The sequence below is a fragment of the Eremothecium cymbalariae genome, chromosome 7 (genome assembly GCF_000235365.1).
Source record: "Eremothecium cymbalariae DBVPG#7215 chromosome 7, complete sequence".
NCBI lineage: Eukaryota > Fungi > Ascomycota > Saccharomycetes > Saccharomycetales > Saccharomycetaceae > Eremothecium > Eremothecium cymbalariae.
Window position 1 is genome coordinate 480278 of NC_016455.1, and position 19873 is coordinate 500150.

The window sequence follows — 19873 nt, forward strand, 5'->3', positions numbered from 1 at the left end:
TATTATTTATTTATTTATTTATTTATTTATTTATTTATTTATTTATTTATTTATTTATTTACTCAGTCATTTCCTATGTCAATATATTTATTTTACTATGAGAATAATTGTAAAATTTGTTATATTGCAATAAATTTATTATGCCCTAGTTACTGGAGATTTATCGTTTTAATTAAATACTTATATCATGAGATTTTAAAAACCAAAAGGATTCGCTGCGGATGCGTTATACAAATTAGCTTGTCTCTGTTGAGGTGGAGGAGCGTTACCAAACCCAAAACCAGTAGGCTGGTTTTGCAGAGGTTGTTGTTGGTTGAGATTCATTCCTTGCATATCGTTAGTGATCTGATTCATCCCGCCAACACCAAATGAAGTTTGTGGGAATGAGTTAACATCCCCCGTTCTTTGCATATTCATTTCAAATATACGGTTCTGCTGTAGAAGAGCCATTTGTTGTTGTTGTCCAAAAGACTGGGGCATATTCATTAAGGCACCACCAGTGTTTTGTAATGCCATAGCACCACCAGTGATGGTTTGGCCGAGAGGAACATTGGAAAATGTGGTTTGTGGAATTATGGATGTACCTAATAACGGACCACCAGTTCTCTGAAGTGGCATAATTCCGCCAGCTTGTTGCATGATTGGTCCAGTTCCAAAAGTCGTTTGTGGAATTATGGATGCAGATGGGAAACCACCCATAGTTCTCTGAACTGGCATCATACCGCCAGTAAAAGCTTGGGAGATAGGACCTGTGCTTACTGTTGTTTGTTGAACGACAGTGGAAGTAACGGGTAAGCCACCACCTGTCCTCTGGAATGGCAATATTCCACCAGTCGTCGTTTGATTCATTGGGGCTGTTCCAAATGTGGTTTGATTCATTGGGGCTGTTCCAAATGTAGTTTGTGGTATCATTGAAGTAGATGACATCATCCCACCAGCATGTTGAAGTGGCATCATCCCCCCCGTCACAGTCTGCAACATTGGACCGGTTCCGAAAGTTGTTTTTGACATTAGAGTTGAGGCACCAATGGGAGCAGGAAGTAAACCATTGGCAGTTTTTTGGACGGGTAAAATACCTCCTGTAATTTGGGTGCCAAAAGTTGTTTCAGGCATAGCAATACCCCCTGTCCTCTGTAATGGAATCAAACCACCTGTATCTTGCACTGGAATCATACTTCCAGTTGCTACCGGCAACAAAACTAGACCCCCAGTAATATTTGGCATCAAATTATGACCACCAGTCTTAAAAGGATCTAAAGGTGCAGCAAAGGAGCCAGTCTTCTGTGTAGACAATTTGGTCGAAGACCCGGTCTTTATATGCTCCAAATCCTGTAGATTTGGTTGTGGAATTTCGTCCTTCTTTTTTGGTTCCAGAGGCTTTAGATCCAATAAGTCCTGTAGTGACCCAGAAAATTCCTTCTTCGTCTGAGGTAGCAACGTTTCCGACTTTGCTGCAGGTTTAACAGTCCAAGCAACATCATCCTTAGAAACATTATTAAGTGGTAATAACTGGTCGGATAAGCCACTTTGGTCAGCTTCCCCGGAAGGGTTATTTGAACTACTTTGAGACTTCCTGCCATATTTTTGGTTTAAATATTTCATAACCCTGATTACATCACCCTCGCGTAATTCGAGCGCTCTCAAGGTTTGTGGTTGAATATCAGGCAAAATTTGCTCGGATATTTGTTGGTTCTCGAAGGTCAAAGTGTATCTTTGGCAGTTATTTACGTCAACGCCACAATTTAAGAAAAATTCAAACCAATCATATTCATCTTCGCTTTTAGGGTTTTTAGACCTTAGTGGCCCTGAAGTGCCACCTGTCATTGCCTTCAATTTCTCCCTCTCCTGATCCAGTAGATCTCTAGCTTTCCTCAGTTCATTTAATTCGCGTTCTCTCAGACGCCTGTCCTGTTCTCTTCCTTCTCTATCACGTTCAGCATCATCTTGCTGCCTCTGTAGTCTTCTTACATCCTCTTCTTGGCCTCTGGAAGAACCACTTTGGGTTTTACCTGCTCCCCGTGGCTTATACTGATCTAAAGAAATACTATTCAGTTTTTCCAAATACTGAAGATCTTCTACTGATAGCTTTTCTACCGCCACAGCGATTTTAACACCGTTGACCTTATGCAAATGTACTTTCCCATCCACATACCCAAGATACTCAGCCTCCACCTTAAATGTATTACTCTTGTCTACCCAGATACGAGTATTATTCGGATCTGGGAAGCGCTTCTTTTTGGTCCCTGGCTTCTTATCACCTTTCTTCGATACACTTTGCTTGCGAGTACTATCCTGTTCTGCATCATTTTTCCAATCTCCAAGCTCTCTTGTTCTTCCTGAAGATTGTTTATTGATATTCAAAGAAGTCGAACCTTTTTTGGGATCCTTTTGAACCTCGATAAACTTGGCTGGGACAACACCTTTCTTCCCAGTTGAAACAAGCTCACACATCCACCAATCAAGAGATTTCTCATCATTTAAAATTAGGACTAGGGAACCTGCCTTGACAGATAATTCATCCTCAGCTACCCCATCAAAATCAAATTTAACTAAACCGACTTTTTTTGGAGAGGGATGAGCGGCAGCTTCAATCTCACGTAATGCTTTGTCATTAACAGCGCCCTTTAGTTCTCCAAAAACTACTTTTATCTCATCTGCCAGATCAGATGAACCGGTATGAATCTCAATATTAGCATAAGGGTCCTTAAATTCCAAAAACATGTGCTTCTTCTCATTGGCGCAGCTCAATAGATTTTGTATAGGCCAACTCTTTGGCTCATCATCTGCGGCAACGAAGATAACCAAGTTATTTCGAACGGTTAATCTGGCTTTTGTCTTCTTACGACCATTAAGTTCGTGAACATCCCAACTCCGTGAGTTAATACTATAATTTCCGGAAGAGACTCTATATTCCGTCATTGTACGTTCCTTTCTAGAAGCGTTGTTGGCCCTATCCTCCGGTCTTACTGGCTTTGCAGGCGGCTGTTCCCCCTCTGACTCTGACTCAGCCTCCGCGTGGGTGGGTAGCTTCGGCAACGGACGATCATCGTATATCTCACTAGTATTGGAATTAACATGTGAAACTTGAGTAGTTGGAATTGTGGGTTTTATATAGCCCACAGATTCGGGTACATTTGCACGACCATTATTTGGAGGTTGCATAGAACTAGCAGCAGCAGAAGGCCCTTTCCTAGGAGCTTCTGTCATATCAACATTTGATACATTGCCCCCACGTCCTCCTTCCTCAATGGTCTCTACATAATTCCCCGGAATAAACCCCACCTTTTTATCCTTCACAGCACGTACAAGAAACCAATCAGCATCCCTGTCATCAAAAATATCAAACACATCACCTTCCTGAAACGACAACTCCTCATCTGGATTCTGTACCTGCTTATAATCATAAATAGCATGAACCTGATAAAGCACATCAGCCTCCTCAATGTAATTATTAGGGACTAACCCCACCAGCTCCTCCGTATCCGTCCCAATTTCCCTCTTCTTAACCGTCCACCAGTCATCAACCTCAGATTTTTCTAACACGTACAGTAAATCATCTTCCTCGATACGTAACTCTTCATCTGTTTGAGGTTCATACGAATAAATCGCCTTGTAAACTCCAAGAAAAACTGTCATATTCCAACCTATTGCAGATCAATCTCAGCACTTCTGAAGTTCAACAAAACCACTCGTTGCATTGTTGTTCATAAGACAATAAATATTAAAAAGAACACACTTTGAAAAGGGGTCTGGCGAAACCGTCAAAGTCCTACCTTCAACAACAATTTCGTATCATGTGACTCTAATTTACATGATAAACATAGTCACGTGATTATGTCTCACGTGATATATGCTTTCTGGTTCCTAAAATAATCCAATATGGTAATCTTGGAAGCTTAAAAATCGCATTCTGCAAATTGCGTCACAATGCAGTGTTGACCGGTAGTCCCCAGAGGAATAGTAATGTGTACATTTTAGAACTTATGACAGCATTCCTGATCCCGCTGATATCCATATGAGTATGCATATGAGTATGTTTCGTTCCTGTTTCTCTTTCTTTTTCTTTTTCTTGTCTTTTGCTTGGCACGGCTGCTTACACATTACGCAATAGTACATTAGTAACTACTCTTGAGCTGGAAAATGTCTCTGATTTAAACAAGGCCAACCGATTGGCTCTAATTAGTCAAAAGTCATATATGTAGTGTTAAAAAAGGAAGTATTTAACAACTTTACGTGTGCATAGATAAATGACGTCTCATTTTAAGCAGAAGCAGTCTCCTCATCATCTTGAATAAGCTTGGTATCAAAAGTCTCATCCAGCTCGATCCGTAGCTCGCGGTAGAAACCCAACAAGAATAAATATTCAAATAAAACAAAAAATGGAGCAGTAAAAAGGCTTTGAAAGAAACTGTCGAACAAGGCGGGCTTCCTTCCCTCAAACACTGAATGAGAGAGAAACTGGAGCAACCACGTTACAACCCAGCTTATCCAGGTAACCTTTACTGACGTTGCCACAAGACCACTGCGGATTGCGTAGTCTGACCCAATCAATAGAATAGTAGATATGACACCAACTGGAATATGTAGATAGAGATAAAAAATTGAATATATGGCAACTGTCAACTCTGTAAAACCAAAACGCCAGTTTACAACAAATGACAATAAGCGGAGGGTCTGGAACAAAACAACGGGAACGCATATCATATGCAGCAAAACGTTGTACTTATTCTGATGATATGCTCTGTAGAAAAGTAAGTCATCCTTCAGTTGAGCTCTCATCTCGGTAGTTTGGCTTTAGTGTAGTGTTTTCTTATGGAATGAATATAAAGGACCCACTGGGATAAAATACGGTAGACTGCAGCAAGCTAAACTAAACTAAACTGATGTTAAGTAAAAGTAAAACAAAAAAGGCTGATTTCTTCGCCTACCGAGAAGTTGGAAAGAAAAGCAATGACGGCAAGTAAGTCTTGTTGAGGATTACTAACATTATGTTCCTCCCCGCCCTATCGTACAATATATTCTTACCTGGAATTCATTGTATACGCAAAAACAACTTTCCAAATATTGTAATTAAGTAAATAAATGAGAGAGTTTATATAAATTGAAAGTATAGTCCAATATTTACAGAAACATAAAGTAACATAGTTATCCACCATTAGCTGGTATTCAAGCACATTCAGGCCTAAGTGTAGATTTAGCAATTCTTGCATTAATTCACAGTCAGCTAATCGATAATCATACCGGTACAAAAAGGTTATATAGAGGATGAAACCATCCAGTTTCTTTTGTCAAGGTGTTGGAGACATACCGACGGACATTGCGTGAAGATGGGGCTAAAGGGGCGTTGCGTAAATGTTCACGTGACCTGCTAAAATGCCTGAATTTGTTGAAGTTCTTGAATCTTTAATCTTTACGTTGTTTTATATGGAAGGTGGCAAACAGCATTGTTATTAATATAAAATAGTTGTAGAATACAAGGAGAAACGTACCACATTTGTCTATATAGATATCGATAATAGGTTGAGATGAGTGCAGCTGGATACGATAGACATATTACGATTTTTTCGCCCGAGGGACGTTTGTACCAGGTGGAGTATGCGTTTAAGGCTACAAACCAAACGAATATTAATTCTGTAGCTATTAAGGGCAAGAATTGTGTTGTTTTGGTGAACCAGAAGAAGGTTCCAGATAAGCTACTTGATCCGGCGACTGTTTCTTACATGTTCCCTATTTCTAAGCATATTGGGATGTGTGCAACAGGTCCAATTGGGGATGCTAGAAACGTTGCGGTGAGGTGCAAATCCATGGCTGCTGAGTTCCGGTATGAGTATGGGTACGATATTCCAGTGCATGTGCTTGCCAAGAGGCTTGCGAACTTGGCACAGACGTATACACAGAGAGCTTATATGAGGCCATTGGGTGTGGTTTTGACGTTTATTTCTGTAGACGAGGAGAAGGGGCCCTCGATCTTCAAGTGCGATCCAGCGGGATATTATACAGGGTATAAAGCGACGGCGACGGGGCCCAAACAGCAAGAGCTAATTACCGCGTTGGAGAAGCATTTCAAGAAGTTGAATGTTGATTGTCTGCAAGAAGAGACGTCGGAGAAGGTGGTTGAGTTTGCGATCACTCAGATGAGTGCATCATTGGGCACTGATTTTTCGAGCAAAGATTTGGAAGTTGGTATCGCAGAGGCGGATAAGTTCTATGTTTTAGGCCAAGAGGAAATCGAACAAAGGTTGGTGGCGATTGCAGAGCAGGATTAAACAAAAACAAAAAAGAAGAATGTTGAACTGAAAGTAGCAAGCCATTGTAACGAGACTTAGTACATAGTGTTTTTGTTATGTACACCGTTACCGAGTGAAGATGTGGATGGAGATGGAAGCAGAGGCGGAGGGTGTTTCATGCATGACAGAGTAATCAATGATTTTAGGACAAGTAGTAGTAGTAGTAGGATTGGTTACAACCAATATTACAACATTCATTTCAGTGTCAGAATACAATAAAAAATACTGCTAACAATAATATTACATAATGTTCATACTCAAAAACAAGGCCAATTTCAAAATAAAACTTGCGCAACCTAGCCTTTCATACACATATGATTGGAAAACTCGGTAAATCTTCTAGGCCCGCTGAACCTTTTCTTGCAGAGTTTGCAAAGCACCACCTTTTTTATATGTGATTCGCCAGCTTTTTTTATAGTAGTATTAACGATAGGAGGGGTTCCAGCCGACGGAGTCGCACTACTACTAGGCGTCTGAACCTTAGTAGAAGACGACGATCCAGGCGTTCCTGCTTGAACCTGAACGGGTGTCTTCGCCGAAAGCGGAACCGGTAACTCGTTTACTGGGTCTATAGATCCAATAGGGATTCTTCCAACATTCACATACTTGCTATACGAATCTAACGGGCCCTCGCATTCTAATATCTTGTGAAGATAATGTGCAAAATCTGTGCTCGATAGAGATTCTAATTGGTTGCGTGGCACGTACCCGCCCAAAAGCGTATGCTTCAAGTTGTAAAACCCCAAATGTTTCGCAGCTTCTTCTGCATCGCGAGCCGTCAATGGGCCGAGATAGGAATGCATCGGTATTCTTTTTATTGGATCAAAATGAAGTCCTGACTTAGACAAATCATCCCTGGTTTCTCTGTTATCATACTCCTGTTGTGTCAATTCTAAAAGCTGTTCTTCGGTGAAGGACACTTTATCGGACGATTCAAAGCAGGATAAGTCAGAAATGACATTGTAATAGCTACGGATTTCTGACATCGTTTGTGTTCTTGCTCTCTTTATTTTTTCAGTACGTGCTATATTGTTTATATTAAAATCTGTGAATCAATCTAATAGATTAGCAATTGTCCAGTACTATGGGCCTTCTTTAACAAGGGAGTTGTGTATGTGTTCTCTTTCGAATCCAATATAACACTAACGGGTATGGAGGATTGTGGTTTTACTATTTTTTGTTTTCCGATTTCCACTACGTATGGACAATCGTGGTTACCCTGGTTCGGTGAACAATCGGCCAGCGGCAGCGTAACTCCTCCCACAGACCATCGCCGGCATGCTGTGGCACAAGGACCTGAGCTGTTTGGCTAGGGTTATTCGGTATGTGGCGTTCATCCGTCGATGATGGTGGTGCTTGTAGTGGTGGTTGCTGGCCGCTGGATGTGTGTGTGTGTGGCTTGATATTTCATCGATGGAGTTCTGCATCAGCATCATATAATAATGATAAAAGATTGAAGAATGTAAAAAGCGGACTCGATGTCTGGGTTGGTCTCCAGTGGGAACAGATCTGGCATGGCAGCTGTCACGATGCTAGTGTCACATGTTTACTCTCCGTATATTGTTTGATGGATGTGACACCAGTGTAGGATAAGAACAAGGAGAACCAAGATGATCACAACCATCTTGAAAAGCATCCAGATCGAAGTCCCTCCACCTGGCGTCCAATGGAGCAGCCAGCGACCTATTAAAAAAAATGTTGCAACTAACTGTCTGCCATATGAATGCTCGTTTTCTAGTAGCAAAATGCATAGTGCATGGTTTGAAACCTAATAGTATTTACAGCACTGTTACAGCAGCCATGTGCACACCCTCTATGGAAGCAGTTGACGACTAAGGCAATTACAGCTGCAATTGCCTTAGTCGTCAACTGCGCCAGCGGTGGACCTTCAATCGTCGACCGCTGTCTCACAGTGGTGGCCTATATAGCGAAAAACAAATGGCGAAACGGAGTCCAGTTGTACCTACAGATATATATATATATATTTATTCCCGTGCATTCCTCTGAAAAGCTGATTGAGGATCTGCCTCTGTAAAAAACTCCGTTGTTCATTCTCCCTTACTGGGGTCCTTACAACTTTCCCCAGAAATGTACATATTTACTAGGTGTAACTAAATGGGCAGTACATATCAAAAAAACCGCCCGTCCGCCACGCCTGCAATCGCTGCATTAATGCCATCCATTGCCTCCGATGGATGACCTTTCTTGTGCTTTTGTCACTGCCAATACTTCGCCTAATGCCAAGTTTCATATTTTACCTCTTAGAGCTACTCCCAAGCACCTGCTCGCTCACAATTACACAAATAAGTTCGTACACTGCAAGCTACTCCGTAATAATACAACCAACAGCCAGTTCCACATCCTGCGTATGTATTCCTGTAGTGTAGCTGAGTCTTGGTGAAACTATTAGCTTTTTAGAAATGATCTACTGGCAATGCACGGCACCTGGCAGGCGTTGATTAGGTGAAAATGTCTTTCTCATAGGTTAGCTCTGGTTGTCCCACGCTCAAGCACCAGGCAGGCGTCGTGCACGTACGTACGTTGCTAAACCATCGATTGGAAGTGATCTTAGCACCTCTCTCGTAGACACTTTTTATAATGGACTTTCGAAGGCAGCGTGCGGTTACTTAAAAAAGAATCGATGGACAAGAATTAAACGGCGCAGGGCGATATCCATACTGAGAGTTATCATGAGAGGTCGGGTTCCTTCATATTCACATATTCGAAGAGCTGGAGAGATACGGTAAGTTTTATTAAGTAATTAAGGAGAGCATTAGATTTTTCTAGCATAAGTGATGCATGAGGAATGATGGTGGTAAGGATGATGAATTTTGTTAAATAGCTGTAAGGCGAGTTTAATGTGGCAAAAAGCTGCGCGAAAATTTGGCTTCTTGATTTTAATGAAGTTGATTTTTTATTATGGAATTTCAGTTTAATTAATATATTATATATGTTATAAACGGAAGTTCAACAAGGAATAGATTAGTGAGAAAATTGTTGGAATAAAAGATGGTGGGTAAAGTTAAGAAGTCACAGTTGAAAATCAAGAGGGCATGCGATAACTGCCGGAGACGAAAGATCAAGTGTACAGGGACGCAACCTTGTGCATGTTGTGTAGCATACCAATGTGGGTGTGTATATTCATCTGGAGGGGCGCAGAAGGGTAGGGCGATATCGACTGAGACGACTCCCGGAGGGTTGACAATTATAAGCAGTGATTCTAGTATTATTCAGGATGGGGAATTGAAGCAGCAAGGATGCGATGGGGTTGGTTTAGGATGTGGGTCGGTGCTTAGTTCGTTGAGTGATGATACGGTGGCTGAGTTAATTGGAGTTACGCCGCATGAGGACCATACGGGGATTTGGAAGAGGGCAGAGAAGCTCAAGGGGATGATATCGGAGCTGGAGAAGAGTTTTAAATCGCAGGCCATATATAGTGCAATCGCCAAGTTGCAGGAGGAGTTGGACCGGCTACAGGTGCAGTTGAGTACACCTAAGGTGGTGGAGGAGTTTTTTAAGGTACCACCTAATGATCCATGTCTTGAAGCGCAGCTTCTGAAAGCATCACATCAGGATCATATTTATCTCTCAAAACACTCATCTTTTGTTCCATCTAAGGCAGCAAAGTATCTGGGGCAGGCGCCATTTTTTGATAGGGACATAGGGATGTATTCTTCCTTTATTTCACTTTCTATTAGAGGAATTGGGTATATTTTCAGCCAGGTAATGTCTCCAACAATCCGAGCATCACGGGGGTGCAAAGAAACTCTATACATTACTTTGAGATTTTTTGATCTGTGTTTTGTGCCTCGTGAGAATCCGAAGACTTGGGATATGCCTTTAGATGCCTACTTTTCGGACCACCCTCAACTTGATGGAATGGTTGATTCAGATATCCAGTCAAGAATTAGATATCTAATATCTCAAATATCACCTAATACAGTTTCCAAGGCCATCAAAGTATGCCCAGATTTAGCATCGCTGGATACTAGCTCAAATTCCAAATGCTGGTACAATAGAGATAATTTAAAGCTGTGTAAATATTCGATCGAACTGCTACGGCATCATCACATTGCTTATACCAACACAATCTCAAGATTTTCCAAGAGGTGTGGTGATGAAGAAATACTAAGGTGTATGAAACAATTTTTCGAGGAAGAAGAAATCCTGTACACGTTATTTCTTGAGACCATAACTCGTGCCACATATTCCATTGAGCCTATCGTGGAAACATTGGATCTTGTTACTGAATTTCTAGATTCTAATCTGCAATATGGTTTTGGTTGTGAAAACCCAGATATCTCTGAATTGTTGGCACATGCAGTATCTATTGCGCACGAATGCGGGCTGCATCGTTGGGAACATTACTTAGTGATGGATGAAAATACGGCTAACAGAAGGCGTGAAATATGGTGGAAGATCTATAGCTGGGAAATATACCACGGTATGTTTTCTGGCAAGGTGTCATCGACCAACCAGAATAGCACGCTGTGTTTATTCCCTCATTACATGTCCGAATTGGGTTTTCTTGATAGTGTGGAGTTCTTTGGAAAAGTTTTAGACTATCAATTTAGGTTTGACAAGCCTTTAAATCATCTACTGGATTATGGACATTTGGCAATTGCCCTTGTAACGGCTGATTTCAAGAGCAACGTTTTATTCCAAAGACAGTACACAGACTTTCGTAACTGGTCGAAGCCTATAGAAGCAAGGAACGCTACGCTCAAAAATATTATCAAGGATATTGAGTTATTGTTAGCTCGTTTTGATACCATTATTCTACACATTGATAAGCTGTACAGTTGGAATGGACTTGATTCTAATGGTACGTCAGAAATTGAAACAACTATGAATCTCAAAATCACCACTTTTATCGTAAATATAGAATCTGTTCTATGTTCCTTGATATTATCATCTCTTTCATTATTGTCCCGATTTAGTGTTGACCAAAATAACCCAATGCCTCCTCTTGCAGAGAGTATATCTGTGAAATTAAGGAAGCGTTTATATGACTCTTGGAGGATAATACTTAACAGGGCTATCTTAGAATGTCCTTCTTTTGAATGGACATCATTGATGAGTATTTCTTTATCATCACTGATAGTATTATCGGAATATTTTTTAGTTGAAAAAGATATCAAAACTGAGGATATTCTTATGACCTTGAGATACGTTCGCCATATAGATAAACTATACAAAGTGCTTCCTGAAATTACTGATACATCAAAAAAGGCGCATGATTCTGTGAAGGGGATTATTTTTAGTGCCATATTGTTCCGCATGGTTTTGCAAGTGTTCAGAAACAATCATGCACTCGATGATAAAGGTCTATCTAATTTAATTTTGCAGTATGATCCAACTTTGGTTACTATCGCTTCCAACCTTTTAGATGCGGAGTCTATATACTTCAAACCCTGTTTGGGTACACAAAAGAAACACTTTTTCCATTTAAGCATCAAGAAACTGCTCAGCGAATCTTGGAACTCTGAATCCGAAAAATCACGCATAAATAATGAAACTTGTGATTTATCTAATCTTCAGAATTCTGGCTTAACTGATTACTATAAAGACCCATTAAAACCCTGTAACTCTCAAAGTAACTCCGAGAATGTACCTATAGAATTACAAGGGCTTAGACCTTCAGGTTCTTCACGGATGTCGCCGCAGCCGGCGCCTATCACGAACTCCAATATTTGGACCTCATTGAATGATCCGCTGGTGTTTGATTTAGGTTCCCTTGATGAGTTTGTCAATTATCGGGATGTTACAAACCTTTATAGTGTTTTATTGGAGGATTTTTTGCTTGATAGCGAAATAACTACATTCAGTAAACAACACTAATAGTAAATATCTATATGAGTAAATAAAATGTATGTTCGTTCATTTTTGATATAATTTGTAGAAATTAAGACTCAAGCTTTACAAATGACTATAATCATTTCGTTACGAATAATATGTTAGTATACAAAAAGTAAAAAATTATTTACAACATAATAGGATAATAATATAAGATATGAGGATTTTGAATTGATTTCCTCAAATCTTACATATTGTTAATATATATAATTCCGGTAATTATTTGAGGGTTATTGGAGTGCTTTCATGACAAAATTACGTTTATTCGATTTGCACTATGCTCATGATTCTTCTACCATGAGGTGTATTCCTGATAGGACCAATTAACATTGGTTTCAAAATTTCCGTTAAACGATTGTAAAGATAAGAATTTGCAGGTTTTGCAACATCTAATGCAGTTTGCAAGACATAATTTCCAAATCCATCGTGCAATAACTGTTCTATACCATGACTAGCACCAGTATTTAATAACTCAGCGATCATAATTTCTGCGACAATAGGAGTCCGCAGGATTTTTTCAACCACATTAGAACCAAATTTGTGTAGAGATAATTCAATAATTCTTGGCTTTAATATATTGACTATTTCATGCGTATGACGGTGATTGGATCCAAGCTCTGATTCTTTTGTTAATATGTACTGGACAACATAATTTCCAAAGGGATCTAAAGTTAGTAAGTTAACATTGTCCAAGATATTGTCGCACAGCTGTTTGCGTTGTTCTTTGTTTCCATGATCCAAACAGCGCTGCAATACACAACATCCATGCCTATGAGTAGCAATTTTAACACATTCCTTGCATGCCGCATCGAAGATAAATTGAGATTCTGCAGAAGATAACCTTTGAAGACATTTTTGGACAACATGGTTACCATTTAAGTCTCTGCTTAACTCAACCACAGAGTCTCTTAAAGAACTGATAATAGTTTGCGATTCCACTTCAGTATCGATGCATTCGACTAGTTTCTGCAACGCCCTGGTTCCATGTGGGTCCAGAGCTATGGAGACAAACCGAGGAGCAGACGATTTAACCAAAGTGATCCTTTGTTCCTCAGTTACCCTTTCAACTAGTTTCTGAATCAAATAGTTACCAAAAGAGTCTGTCATCAGTTCTACAACATATTGATTGGTTTCTTCAAAGATAGAAGTGGCCGCTTCCGAACCACCAATATCCAACTGCCTCTGTAGGAAACGGCAACCGTGTTGGTCTTTGCATAAAGAGTAAATTTTTCCAATATATTCTTCTAATTTAGCATCAGCATAGCGAGCTACATCATCAGACCTACTGTTGTGGTGATGATGGTGGTGGTGATGATGGTGGTGGTGGTTGTGACCGCCACGGAACTTGTTGCTTTCAGCTCCATTACGAATATTCCCATTGTTATGGGAAGTATTACTGGGGTTGTTCCGTTTTCCACCCTGACCATTACGAGAACGAGTGCTAGTGTGATAATGTGGACTACCATTTGGAGCAGCTAGCATCTGATGATGAGGTACCATATGGGTAGGAAATGGATGATTTCCTGGAGGGGGATACATCCAACCATTATTACCGTCCATTGGAGATGGTGAAACATTGCCGTTAGGAAGTTGAAGACCATTCATATGCTGAGAAGCAGTAAGTGGCGAAGTCCCAGGAATGGGAGAAAATGGAGAAGTAAACCCATATCCAGGGAAAGGTGATGGAATACTGTAGTTTGGACCCGCTACAGATGGAATGTGTCCAGAAAGAACTGGGTTTGGTTGTAGCAAGGGGCCTCCATAAGGGTATGCAGCTTGTGGGTAACTCGTATCAACCAGTTCTCCACCTTTGGCGTCATTTGCCGTCTTAGAGTCATCATCGGTGGGGTCTGCTTTTGTCAATGGGGCTGTGTGAATACCTCCAAGCAATTCAGTATTGGTAATACTGTGAAAAGTCTGCCTTCTATGAGCCACTCCAGGTTCATTGGGTGGCAAATGTTCTTCATCCTCGATGCTAGTTGCTGCTGCGACCGCCGTTTTGGTCGCGGTTGCATCGGCAAATGAGGAACTATGCATAAACTGATAGTCCTGACTAGCTGACCACAAGGGTTCAGGAACAATCTCGAGACCGGACGTTTGTGGAGGAGTAGGTACCATAGGGTTGCTAAAATCACCTGCCGCGCTGGAATCCAACGGAACCATAGTCCCATCCCCTGGAGGGAAAAACCCATTATGAGGAATGTGCATCAAAGGATATGGAAGGAACGGATTTATCATCTGAGGATGTGGAGGAGGTTGAAATATCCCATTGGGCTGTAAATGCACACCGTTAGGACCACTAGCAGCAGAATCCTCCCCATGCTGCAACTCAGCTGAACCAACATTTTTGGTCTCTTCCAGATCGTCCAAATGTAATTGTCCTAAAGCCGCATTGATCGTCTCTGGAATTACTGCCTCACTCGACTGCGTTCCACTATCAGTTGGAACCTGAGGCATCCCGCTTCAAACTATTTCTTCTTCGTTTTCTACTAATGTACAGAATGTTTGTCACCAATTGATACCCTCCAAATAAAAAATATGCCAAATGGAAAGCCTATAACAACTAATGTACAATGATACTTGATTTCAAAATAGAGTAGAACACACGCACCTGAAATAAAATAGGACTAAAATACAGTTTTTAAGATACCAACACTAATGTACAATGAGGAACGAGATATCTAACACTCAATTTTTCAAACAACACAATATTAAGTGAGAGTAAGGTGCGAGTATCTGCAGCTATTAGGTAACAATTAACACACACTCTTTTGAACTCCTATCAAAACTTGAATTGTATGTCTAAAGTTTTGAGAAGTAACCCTACAACTACTTTTCGAATCTGTACAATTATAAACATGCTTAATTCGCCTTGTCTTCCAAATTTCTTACAGACATGCTGCTGAAAAAAAAATTTTCCTCTTGGCCGGGTAACGTATTTGATTTAGCATTATGTACGAAATTCGAAACTTGACAAATCCGTCCCTCCTGTCGTTTTGATGTGGTGACAGTAAGCATGCATATATATATACAGAAGAGGCAGAATATTATGAGTCCTAATTAGGATAGAATGGCAGATTATATGAAAAATAATACATTAACCAATAGAATATAGATATAATAACTACAAAAAGTGCATGTGCGTGTGTGCGTTGGTGCATGTGTATGTCGGTACGAATTACCCGCATACCAATGTTACAGGGAAGTAGGACTGTGGACAATTAAGGCTCAGTCTTCCATCTGTAAAATGCGGGAGATCCTTAGTCAGGGGAGTTCTCCCACGTTCGCTTGGTAAAATCCACAGAATTCGAATTTGGTGTGTACCTGGGTAAAAAGGACAGCGACCGGAGAAACTGTGGAAGTGTCAAAAAAGTTGGAAGTCGATTGTACGTGTTTATAATAAAAGGGATGTTAATCGAGCCTGGTACCTTTTAAAATGCTCGAGATTTACCAAGTCCCAGATAAATTAAAAATTAAAAAAATTCAAACGATAAAATGATCTCTGAATGTGTGCAATTAGTTGTCCTTTTCGTGCTGGGTAGAGACTCTTTGCATGGCAACCAAGAAATCTTCAACAGACCTGCCAGATGGCTTCTCTCTTAATGGTTTACCATTCATTAATCTGTCGAAAGACTCTGAGGTGAACATTAAGTAATAAGCACCACCCATGGCACAGAACACACCAAAAGAGAAGACCCAGACTCTGACAACGGTGACGATGTCGCTCGAGTTCTGAGACCGCCAGCCGAATACTGTAAAGAGGGTAGCAATAATGTCAACTAGGAACACAGCACCAGACAATTGCCATGATGGGACAGAAGTCCAGAATGGACCAGCAGCTCTGGTAATGAAGATCAACCAGTTTTCAGTCAAAGAGATTTGAAGGAACAAGACACCGTCAATAGAACCAAAGTTCTCGATGATACCATGCCTCTTCACGAACATAGTGGTCAATGTAATCCAGGAACCAATCGCTAAGATAATACCCAAAATGACGGACATACCCCATAATCTGGGTAGGTTCCACTTGACTGGCTTAGGGTCATATGGAGCGTTGTCGTAAGCAATAGCCAAAGTAGCGACGTCGGCAAAAATGGCAATGAACACAACCAATTCAATGTTCATAGAACGGTTCAAGATGGCAATCCATAGACCAAAGAAGATCTCCAAGTGCAAAGACAAGGCAATACGGTAAACAACATAAGAATACATTCTGTGGAAAATTTGCCTGGAAGTCTTCAAAGCATCAATAATAGCAGATAAACCAGGGGCCAAAAACACAATATCAGCAGCAGATCTGGCGGCATCAGTAGCACCTTCAACAGCAATACCAGTGTCAGCCTTCTTCAAAGAAGGAGCATCATTAACACCATCACCAGTCATGGCAACCAAGTAACCTCTTTGTTGCAGGATTTCAACAACATTATACTTGTGTTGTGGGAAAACTTCAGCAAATCCATCAGCATTTTCAACGAAATCGGCCAATTCGGAACCTGGCATATCACCGCCACCACCTAGACCTAATCTTTCAGCATTGTAAATGTTAGTACCCAAACCCAATTGTCTACAAGTCTCTTTTGCAATACCAACAGCATCACCGGTCAACATCTTGACGCTCAAACCCAAGTGTCTAGCTTCATTGACAGTTTGAGCAGTGTCGTCTCTTGGAGGATCCATACATGGCATAACACCCAAAATTTCCCAGTGACCTTCACCTCTCTTTCTGGCAACACCTAGAGCTCTGAAGCCTCTAGAAGCCAATTCAGCAACCTTGTTTTCGTAATTCTCCTTGATATCTTCTGGAACCAAATGGTTCTCCTCAACAGTTTTCAAAACAAATAGAGGAGCACCCTTAACACAAACAATTCTTTCACCCTCTGGGGATTCAACGATAGCAGTAACCTTCTTAGAAACTGGGTCGAATGGATGGAACTCCAAAACCTTGTATTTAGTCAAAGCAGCTTTTGCTCTTGGGTAGCTAATCAAAGACTTCAAGAAAGCTTTGTCAATAGCATCCAAACCTTTCTTCTTTCTTGAGGCAGCTAAACAAGCAGTCAACATCAAATCATCTGGATCAACGCCCTCAACAGTGTAAGGTTCGTGCAATGACAACTTGTTCTTGGTCAAAGTACCGGTCTTGTCGGAACATAAGATCTCCACACCAGCCAAGGACTCAATTGCAGACAACTTTTGAACAATAGCCTTCTTTTTGGCCAAGTAGGCGGCACCAACAGCCATAGTTGTGGTGACAACTGCAGGTAAACCAACTGGAACACCAACAATCGTAATAGCCAGGGTGTATCTCAAGATTCTAACGGTACCGTTAGACCTGTAGAAAGACGCGACCCAAACAACTAACAAGGTAAAAATGACCAAAACCAATAAGATAGTACCAATACCGTTCAACACTTCGGTAAAGTGACCGCTACCAGCTGCAGCCTTGTTAACCAAAGCTGCAGCTTTACCAACGAAGGTGTTGTCACCAGTGGCAGTGACAATCATGAAACCCTCACCTCTCTTGACAGTTGAAGAAGAGAAGGTAGCATCACCATATCTCTTGTCTACAGCCAAGGATTCACCAGTTATAGCAGACTGGTCGATCTGGATGAAACAACCTTCAGTAACCAAACGACCATCAGCAGGGATGACCGTACCATCTTCCAATTGCAAAATATCACCTGGAACAACCTCATTGGCAGGGATTTCAACCAAGTTACCGTCTCTAATGACGATAGCAGAGTTGGCCAAAGTCTTCTTCAACTCTTCGACAATGGATCCAGCTTGGTACTCCTGTATAAAACCAACACCAGCATTCAACAATAACAAACCACAAATAACACCAAAATCAATCCAGGCCTCCAAACCAGCTGCCAATATAGCAGCGGCCTCCATGACAAACTGAATAGGACCAATGAAAAACATCAAAAACTTCACAATTAAGGACTCGTGTTCCTCAGCCATTTGGTTCAAACCATACTTCTTCCTACGTTTAACAACCTCATCAGAAGTTAAACCATAAGATGGATCGGTTTGCAGCAATTCTTCGGGAACCGGTCTGGCAGAACCTCCAGCGCTGTCCTCTCCAAGCTCATCATCATCTATCCCATGATTAGATTGTAAATCCTCAATCAATTGGTCAATATCCTCATCCTCTTCATCCTCTGAATCAAGGGCATCCACCGGCTTTTCCAAAGTAGGCTCTGTAACTCCCGTCATTTCTGAAGACACTATCACTTAAGCCAATTCAGTATCTTTTATTGTTGAAAAAAGCCCAAAACAACTGAGAGAACTATACTGTAGTAATACCACTCCCAGTGTGTGCTTATATATATACAATAATATATATAATATACAAAGACAACTAAACAACCAATCAAATTTAATCACAATGCTCGAAATTTTAGTCTCTTTTCGCAAACTTTTTATACCTAAATTTTTTTCTTTATCAATTTTTCCCATTCTACATCACATCATATACATAAGCTCTATTTTTTTTATTATTTTCTATTACGTTAGGTCGGGCTTCAACACTTCTCCAGCTCTTTTCATGGCCGTCCTTCTCCTCTTTCTCTCTGTCTCTGTTTGCCCTTCTCCTCACTCTGCTTACTGCTCTGTGTTCTGCTCGCATTTTCCCTCTATATGCGTGCACTGCTTTAATCTCCCTATAGATCTTCCGCATGTTGCTGTCACCTCTCTGCCGTTCTCTAGGGGCCGGGCCTTCACTCATACTGCTCATTTCCCACAGACATACCACTACCAACACTGGCCCTCTCCACCTTCGTAGTACTAAACCACCCGAGCCATTTGGAAGATGTCTGCGACCGTTCACTTGTCCACTGACGCCCTGTCCGCCTTCGTCTTCGAGCTGGAAAAATAGGTAATCCGTAACCGTCTACGGTCCCGCAGCTACCACCACTACTGTGATACCACTCCTTTACAGCGACAGCTGCAACTCTGCTATCTACTTCTGCTTCTGCTTCTGCCTCTGCTGCTGTCGTTTTTCTTGTCTGGCCCTTGAGAGACAAGCGAGCGGCTCGGAAGTGCATGTGTGCATTTCCAGAAAATGCCGTAGGAGGTGCACGGAAGTGTTGCGAAAGCTGGCGAGAGCGTCCCAGGGCATTATTATTCTACACAAAAACAACCCCATTGGTCGAGACGAAGTATTTTTATCGATAAAAGCTCCCACAATATACAGGGTGCTGCTATGTCATGGAAATTACTAATAGGCATGTGGGCCTGCTAGAGTTATTACACGGGTGCAAGATATAGACGGCAACGATGGTGATGCTACATGCATGATGAACCTTAGTACAAAGATTGAACCGAGTAGTGACACTGCACACTGCTCCAATTCCACCGCCCTCCATCATACATTAATAGGGTTATAAGTAGGGAAGATGTACATTTATTGTTTGTATACGTAGACTAAAACAACAACAACAAAAAAAACCACAAAAAAGAAAAACAAAAAGTTATGTATGTTGTCGTGCGTGTGAGACTTCCCGCTCACATCATCCATCCATCGCTTACCGCGCTCCGACTCTTTCCCAATAAAATCACAAATCACAAACAAAAAAAAGAAATAACCTCGAAGAAAGTCTTTTTTCTAAATAATGGTCATTGAACATTCATTCAGTAAAAAAGGGATCCTGCTTTTCCTTTGAAGAGCTACGCATTTTTGTCGCGAGGTATTATTTTTCCAAGTGCATTTGTATTGTGGTTTCGATGTG

At 41.0% G+C, this 19873-nt stretch overlaps 7 protein-coding genes across 7 annotated transcripts; 2 read left to right on the forward strand and 5 right to left on the reverse strand.

The window, feature by feature from the left end:
* Positions 1-195: 195 nt before the first annotated feature.
* Positions 196-3636, reverse strand: SLA1 (cytoskeletal protein-binding protein SLA1; the record flags this gene model as incomplete). The annotated part of the gene is made up of 1 exon (XM_003647846.1): positions 196-3636. One exon carries the CDS (start codon positions 3634-3636, stop codon positions 196-198), a length of 3441 nt encoding a protein of 1146 aa, XP_003647894.1.
* A 624-nt stretch (positions 3637-4260) lies between these two features.
* Positions 4261-4779, reverse strand: MPO1 (2-hydroxy-palmitic acid dioxygenase MPO1; the record flags this gene model as incomplete). Its single annotated transcript, XM_003647847.1, has 1 exon — positions 4261-4779. The coding sequence occupies one exon, from the start codon at positions 4777-4779 to the stop codon at positions 4261-4263; it is 519 nt and encodes a 172-aa protein (XP_003647895.1).
* Positions 4780-5525: 746 nt separating this feature from the next.
* On the forward strand, positions 5526-6266 carry SCL1 (proteasome core particle subunit alpha 1; the record flags this gene model as incomplete). The annotated part of the gene is made up of 1 exon (XM_003647848.1): positions 5526-6266. The coding sequence occupies one exon, from the start codon at positions 5526-5528 to the stop codon at positions 6264-6266; it is 741 nt and encodes a 246-aa protein (XP_003647896.1).
* A 317-nt stretch (positions 6267-6583) lies between these two features.
* LDB7 (Ldb7p) lies at positions 6584-7273 on the reverse strand (the record flags this gene model as incomplete). The annotated part of the gene is made up of 1 exon (XM_003647849.1): positions 6584-7273. One exon carries the CDS (start codon positions 7271-7273, stop codon positions 6584-6586), a length of 690 nt encoding a protein of 229 aa, XP_003647897.1.
* A 2023-nt stretch (positions 7274-9296) lies between these two features.
* PDR1 (drug-responsive transcription factor PDR1) lies at positions 9297-12128 on the forward strand (the record flags this gene model as incomplete). Its single annotated transcript, XM_003647850.1, has 1 exon — positions 9297-12128. The coding sequence occupies one exon, from the start codon at positions 9297-9299 to the stop codon at positions 12126-12128; it is 2832 nt and encodes a 943-aa protein (XP_003647898.1).
* Positions 12129-12404: 276 nt separating this feature from the next.
* On the reverse strand, positions 12405-14600 carry PUF4 (Puf4p; the record flags this gene model as incomplete). Its single annotated transcript, XM_003647851.1, has 1 exon — positions 12405-14600. The coding sequence occupies one exon, from the start codon at positions 14598-14600 to the stop codon at positions 12405-12407; it is 2196 nt and encodes a 731-aa protein (XP_003647899.1).
* A 1059-nt stretch (positions 14601-15659) lies between these two features.
* Positions 15660-18359, reverse strand: PMA1 (H(+)-exporting P2-type ATPase PMA1; the record flags this gene model as incomplete). The annotated part of the gene is made up of 1 exon (XM_003647852.1): positions 15660-18359. The coding sequence occupies one exon, from the start codon at positions 18357-18359 to the stop codon at positions 15660-15662; it is 2700 nt and encodes an 899-aa protein (XP_003647900.1).
* Between the last annotated feature and the right edge of the window lie 1514 nt (positions 18360-19873).